At 39.6% G+C, this 7,446-nt stretch overlaps 1 protein-coding gene and 1 long non-coding RNA gene across 2 annotated transcripts; one reads left to right on the top strand and one right to left on the bottom strand.

Moving 5' to 3' along the window:
• Positions 1–2,899: 2,899 nt before the first annotated feature.
• LOC140181131 (uncharacterized) lies at positions 2,900–4,785 on the bottom strand. Its single transcript, XM_072223842.1, has 4 exons — positions 4,461–4,785; positions 3,502–3,968; positions 2,993–3,434; positions 2,900–2,910 (listed from the first exon to the last, which is right to left on the bottom strand). Exons 1-4 carry the CDS (start codon positions 4,783–4,785, stop codon positions 2,900–2,902), a joined length of 1,245 nt encoding a protein of 414 aa, XP_072079943.1.
• Positions 4,786–6,699: 1,914 nt separating this feature from the next.
• LOC112755127 (uncharacterized) lies at positions 6,700–7,243 on the top strand. The gene is made up of 3 exons (XR_003178984.3): positions 6,700–6,869; positions 6,942–7,044; positions 7,124–7,243. It is a non-coding gene; the product is annotated as an uncharacterized lncRNA (long non-coding RNA).
• Positions 7,244–7,446: the final 203 nt, after the last annotated feature.

Below are 7,446 nucleotides of genomic sequence, written 5' to 3'. Positions count from 1 at the left end.
GTGTTGGTTAAGCACAATACTGTTGCAGTTTCCACAGGGATGGGGGAAACTCAATTAAAAAACCATGTTGCTAATATTTACAGCACAAAAACTGAAAAAAGCTTGAGGTAAAAAGGAGAATCCGAATCCTTGTTTCTTTCTGTTCATCATGTGGCCCTTTCAGCTTTTTACTGGTGCCTGTGTCTTGACCTTTGCATCAACATTCCCTTGTTTTTTAATTTGAATAATGTTATATATCTAAGTGTTTTTGTTAATTGAGTCCAACTAGATTAATCTAACATCAATAAAAATTAATTATAGATAATATTACTTCAAATTTTATTATTTAATTTGATTAGATTTAATTTATAAAAAGACTTGAATATAGTAGCATTATTCAATACAAATTATGAATTTAATAAGGGATGCTGGCAACCATACTTGACCAAATCATCAATATCAAGTGGGATTAAGTGTTCATATTTAGTATTTTTTTAAAGATTTTAGTTATCTTGTTGATTGAGCAAATAAAAGTAGTTTTTTAAACCCTTTTGAATACATTATCTGCATTATTTTCTTTTTTCAAACGGTTGATTTTTCTTTTCATTAAAATTTTTTAATTATGATATATGCTTAATTATATCACACTTTTTTATTTTACATATTGGGGAGGAGTTGGTGTATAACCAGATTATGGGCGTCCATGGTACTTCACGCAGATGTGACGGCTGCGCTGAAGAAATTGGACGGACCGATTTGAGTCCGATAATCGGACGGTCCATTTTCGGGGCTGGGAGGGAACACAAATCGGACGATCCGATTTGTGCCCCCAGCCAAGTGTCACGCATGCAAGTGTCCCCCCATCTCCTTGTAGCAATACTTTGGTGATTGCTGAACGTCCCCCTTCCATTCTCTTTTACTTTCAACAACACAAACTTTCTTCTTCTCCAACCCCACCAGCAGCTTCTCCATGGCTCTCCATTGATGAAGTTTTAAATAAAAAAAATTGGACCACTCCCTAACAATGCCTAGAAGAAGAAGAAGAATAAAAGATGTTAATCGTCCGGAGCTCCACATTGCTAATTATCTTGATCATCCTAACTATGTAAGTTTTTATTGTAGAAAATTTTATTTTAAGTAAAAAAATAATTATTATTAAGTTAGAGATTAGTAAATTATTATGATGATAATGTTAGAAATTAGTGTAGTAATAGTGTCTGAGTATTTTAATCTGATTAAAATAATTTTAGGAATTAGTAATGTTAGATTATAATAATGCAAAAATTAGAGATTAGTGTAATAATGTTATTTAGAAGAAAGGATTATGATACATTATAATAAAATAATAAATTAATTATTGTTATTAACAAAATAATTAAAATAATGATAATAATAATACTGTTATTAAAAATGGAGATATAATAAATAAAATAATTAATATTAGTTATTATTACTGAATTTATTGAAATAATAATAATAATAATAATAATAATAATAATAATAATAATAATAATAATAATAATAATAACTCATACTGATGGTTTTATTTTTTTTTTATTAGAATACGGCTCTAATAGAATAGAATAGATAACAACGTGTGATAATAAATCATTTAGTTAGTAAGATGGGCGATGAGAAAATTAGTTAAAGATGTAAGATGGGCGATGAGAAAATGATGTTGGACCTACTTATGTATCTTGTGTTGGACTTATTTATGTTGCATGTGTTGGACTTATTTATTTAGAATGTATTTGACTTATTTATGGAACTGTTTCAATTTTGGAGAATGTTTGAGATTTGGAAATGGTTGAGTACAGGTTTGAGAAATATCTGGTTGGGACCCGAAAAGGGTGGCAAAGTCCAAAATTTAAAGGAGATGCTGCCGAAATTTTATAGAATTAAAAGTTTCGTTTGTAGTAAATGTTTAAAAAGATTTTTGTTTTAACCATGATAACAAATGAGATTGATTGATTTAAAAGAAATAAGTATGTCTTGAATTGGAATTGTCCACCACGTCATACAAGAACGTCACATACGAAAGTCATACAATATATAAAAAGTTCAAAGTCATGCACTAAATTGAGTGACCGATATGGCCGGAGCTCTATTGGGTTGGCGCACCCGGATTACTTTCACCACCACGTTGACGACATCTACTACGGCTGTGACCCTCGGCTCCGCATTGCTTACATCGCCTAGGACGACGCAACATCCGAGTGTCCATCTCATTCAAGAAACGAGTCATCCTTGGCCGACCTTTGGATACCCGTCTAAGGAATGGATTACCTACGAATCGAGGTCCATGATAAACAGGCCATGTTGTTGGATTCCCAAGTGGCCTAAACCTAGCCTTGTATACTCGTCGAACCTGGTCCATCTTATAAACCTCATGTACATACAGTTGCCAATCCAGACGTTGGTTTGCACAACAAGCAAACAAATGTCGACACGGAAGCCGGTCAACTTAGAACTCATCACAGTCACACCGTTGTTGACGGAGATCCATTGCATACTCCACACCACTAGGACACTCACGCACTTCGAATACCTCATTCTGTCAGTCAAAGCAACTAACTTGAATGTTACCAGCTACCCGCTGATTTGCATGCAGTTTGGAGGTTACAAGCTCAGAGAACACATGTCCTGCATTAATTCGAGGCTCAGCCTCGGCTCTTTTCCGGGTGAACAATTCATTAAGCCTGTAAAATATTGCCTTAACAAGTGCAGTGACTGGAAGATTGCGAGCCCCTTTCAGTACCGAGTTGATGCATTCTACCAAATTGGATATCATATGACCCCATCGATATCCCCCATCAAATGCTAAAGCATACTGCTCATGCGGAATTCGATCCAACCAGTTGGTATAAGCCTCACCCCGCTCACGTAAATGCTGATAACGCGTCTCGTACTCGCGAATTGTTCACGAGTAACCTGTCAATTAAAAAAGGACCCACCATAAAAACCTCATCATAATAACTGAGTTCATGAGTAAATGTAATCGTAACTATCATACCTATGTTGACAATAAGCTTCTGCAGATACGGAGCCTTGAATTTTCTTAGAAAGTTGGACTCTATATGTCTGATGTAGAACATATGGAATGCTTTGGGAGGAGACCAAGCTCCGTTACTACGATAAATAGCAGACATAATGGAATCGTGCCGATCGGATATAAGGCCCACACCGTCACGTGTCACAACATGCTGTCGCAAGTTACTCAGGAAAAAGTGCCAGACCTCAGATGTCTCTCCCTCAACTATCGCAAATGCATTCAGTACGATGTTGTTGTTGCCATCCTGTGAGACTACAACCAACAAACAACCCTTGTATTTTTCATACAAATGAGTTCCATCTACCTGCACTATTGGCTTGCAATGTCTGAAGGCTCTAATACAAGGGTAATAACTCCAGGAGACTCGCTGAAGTACACGAATATTAGGAACCAAGTCATTTCCCTAATACGCAGGCATTGTTTGAAAATGAACAACTGCAGATGGCTCCTTGTGCAACATGGCCTCAAACCATATCAGCAAGGCTTCGTACGAAGCTTCCCACCCTCCAAAAATTGACTCCACTGCCTTCTGTTTTGCCAATGGTGTAGTTAAACTTTGACTGTACTTCCGCAATCACTGATTTCACCCTTATAGATGGGTCAACCTCTACCAATGGATTTATTGCTTCTGCAACTGTGTTGGAATCCAGCTTCGAATGATCTTGAGAAATGGTGGCCCTAGTACAGGTGTGACTACCATTGTACCTCCTTATCTCCCAACAGAATTTTCTGGACATTTTGCTCACCCTGATTAACCAATCACATCCTGCACCATACTGGGTGCATTTAGCATAGAATGTCGTGGGTTCTGACTCATGCACCCGATAATCTACACCTCTACGGATTGTATAATCTTTCATCGCCTTAATTACTGCCTCCCTAGAACTGAATTCCATTCCCACAGTAAATTCACCATCCGGCAGAAGTGGAAGCTCTGCTGCAATCACATCACAAATTTTACAGTTGTCAGCAATAATAATCTAATAAATTAATGCCCTGTCCGGTCGGACAGAGCGCTCCGGTCCAGATGGCCGGTCCGCCCGAACCGGTCGATGCAAACGAACCGGTTGGTCCGCACGAACCGGCCGCTCAGGACAAAGCGGCCGGTCCGATCGAACGGACCAGTCTGAACAAACTACGCAGTCAAGTCGAACCGGCCGGTCCGGTCGAACTGGCCGATCCGATCTAATCAACCGATCCAGTTGAACTGGTCAACCGGTCAAACCGGCTATTCCAGTCTCCTTTTTTCAACACGGACGAAAAATAGTACATTTCTCAACCTAAATGTACACTACATAATTCAACGTTAAAGAATTACTAATTACATGCTATATTTTACTAATTACCATTGTCTTAACTATTTCTCCTAAACTCAAAATCCACTCACAAATCATACTTTAACAAATCTTAATTTAAATTAATGGCGCACCTGCATTTACATATTGAGGAAACTCCGGTGCATGCATGGCCTTCAAATCTAACGACCGCATGAAACTCTGCTCCACAAACGGCTGCTGATTTGCTAGTGCATTTGTCACATCCGCCACATCTGCCACCATAGCCTCGTCAGCTTGATCTTCGTCTACACCCAGATCAATGACCTCGTAGTTACTTTCGAACTCTTCTTCACTATCACTGTTGTAATCCTCCAATTCAATATCTCGGTCCGCTGCAGATTGCTCGAACTCGATATACAGTTCGATAAACGATATTCGCGACCGGCTTTCAAGATACACTGAAAACATTTCTTGCATGATCGCTTCATCTGTCACGTATTTTGTTTGAAATTGCACGAACCCACCAAAGACAGATATAGGATATCTGTACAAAATACACGACACTCTCCTAGTTGTTTGAGAATATATCTTCTCACAAATGATACCTTTTAATTCTTCAAATGACAGTGTGAATAGAATAATAATATCTAACGGATTTTCACACACAAATTTCACTCCTTCTGATGTTTGTAATAAAATTTGGCCATGATAATACACTTTTAATCTTACTCTATCATCCATAATAATAGAGACGAAGAGATCTACAAAGAAAGAAGAAAAAGAGATCTGCAGAGAAGAGATTTGGAGAGTTGAAGCACGAAGAAGAAGAATAAAATGGACTGCTCAACTTGGGTAGGTACATCTATATATATATATATATATGACACTCAAATCGGACCATCCGACCGCATGTATGATCATTCGATATTTTTAGAACTGAAAAATCGGACGGTCCGATTACTAAACAGTCCGCCTAAAATTTTTGAAACCCAAAAATCGTTGGGTCCGATTTGGGGCTTTTTTTAATTCAGCCATCAAATCAGTTGGTCCGATTTGTTGGGGCCTAAAACACCAACATACGCATGCTACAAATTGCATGGTCCGACTTCCATGTACGATGCAACACTTCCCACAAATTAGACGGTCCGATTTGTGTCCCCTCACCCCTGCAAGAAATCGAACCGTCCGATTTTTGTCCGTCAACTAACCGCCGTCACACACTTGTTAAACACCTCTGAACTCCATAAACCTGCGTTACACCAAACTAAGCATCATATGCAAAAAATCGTACCTAAATATCAAGTATTGACATCTATAATGTAAGACCCAAAACTTTTGAAAAGTCTTATTATGACCAAGCCTCAAATCAAATGGTTATTTGTAGCCTTAATTTCAGAAATTATTTTATTAAAGATAATTAAGGCAAGTTTTGATTTATTGAAATTGAGACGAGTTATGATCTTTATCCAATTTTATAATTATTGGATTATTTTCTATATTTGAATTATAAAGTTGATAGTTATGAAATAATAAAGATTTTAAATGATTTGGATTAGATAAGTAATATTTTAAATATTATTACTGCTATTTTGGAAAATGAAGAAATTAAGTATATTATTTCTAATTTTTGGATTTGGGCATTTTATTGAAAATAATTTGTGAAATTGATGAGTAAATAGTATTTTTCTATATACAAATAGTGTTGGATTTAAATTGGATTTCAATTACTATATTATCTCTATTTTTTGAGTGAAATTACCATAATGCCCTTAACCCTAATTTTCAAAATAAAACCCTAAGATCCTACCCGGTAGCCCATTGCTTCCCCATTCCCCAGCTGCAGCCAAAACCTTTCTTTTCCTAACTCAGCAGCAGCGTTTCTCTTCCATGAAGGAACGAAAACAGAATAGAGAGGGAGAAGGACTTAGCGCCGCCGGCTGGGTACTGCCGCCGTGACCGCCAGACCGCCGCACGCAAGGAGCGCCGCCGTCGAAGTCGCCCCGTTCATCCCTGCCCAGTCGCGGTTCTGGCACCCATCACCCCATTCCGTCGCTGGAGATCTCGGAGCCGCCGCTCGTTGCTCCATCCTTGTCACCACCACTGCCTCTATGTCTCCCAACGGCGCCACCATCGCTGCCGTGGATCGCGACCAGAGGGGAGCACGAGATCGAGAGAGAGTGAGGCGTGGAGACGGCGTCGCGCGGAGAGGGACTCGTCACTGCCGTCGCGCACAGCCATGTGTCGTCACTGCCGTCTGAACAGTCGCCGTCGCCCTGGGGTGTAGTCCGCCGCTGCCGCCAGTGGGGGGTCACTACTGTGGAACGGAGGTGAGAGAGGGAAGCAAGATGGATTCCCTCCGCTTCTGGTGCTCTGGTTCGCTGCCACTGCCGCCGGAATCCTTGGCCGTTGCTCCTACCGTTGCTCCATTTGGGTTCTGGGTGAGCGCGCTGCCACTGCCTTTGGAAGCCGCTGCTTGGGCCAGGATGCTATGGTGGTTGCTAATGAAGCCGCTGTGGATGGGGCTGCCATGTTCAGTAAATTCTGCGAGTTTCGACACTGAGGTAAGAGTTTTAAGTTTGGTTACTGTTCCTTTGGAGTTCCGGGAAGAGTGTTGATAACGCGTGGTTATACAGCTGCTGTTATTAGATATTCAGACCGCCGTTGTCGCCCAAAAGTTATTGATGGAGCTGCTGCCGGGCCGATTTGATGTTGCGGCTGCTTTATTTCGTTAATACAGTGAGTGTTTCTGTTTCAAAAGCCCTGCGCTAGTGTTCTTTTCCGTGTAACAAAGTAATTATACTGTTAATGGTTTTAGGAGTTAGAATCCAGTTTCCTTGTGCCGTTTGTAGCTATTTCTGCTTTTGAGAGAGCAAGCAGAGCCAGGATTTTGGTTGATAGGTGATTTTGGGCTGAGCGAAAAGGAGTCAGTTAACGCATTTGGGGTTATGGTTTGTGTTTTGAGGTAGGGGCGCTTTCCAAAAACTGTGTTTTATATACTGGAATTATTACATATGGATACTGATGTGAGATATTATGTATTTGGTGATTGTATCTGTCTTATGTATTATTTGATTGACTCGAATGATTATGAATGTTCGTTTGGCTGAATTGTTGTACGGCTTTGTGAAATGTAATGTT

The sequence above is a fragment of the Arachis hypogaea genome, chromosome 1 (assembly GCF_003086295.3).
Source record: "Arachis hypogaea cultivar Tifrunner chromosome 1, arahy.Tifrunner.gnm2.J5K5, whole genome shotgun sequence".
In the NCBI taxonomy this organism is placed as follows: Eukaryota; Viridiplantae; Streptophyta; class Magnoliopsida; order Fabales; family Fabaceae; genus Arachis; species Arachis hypogaea.
The sequence above is the reverse complement of the archived record's forward strand: the minus strand, read 5'-3'. Positions and strand labels throughout refer to the sequence as shown.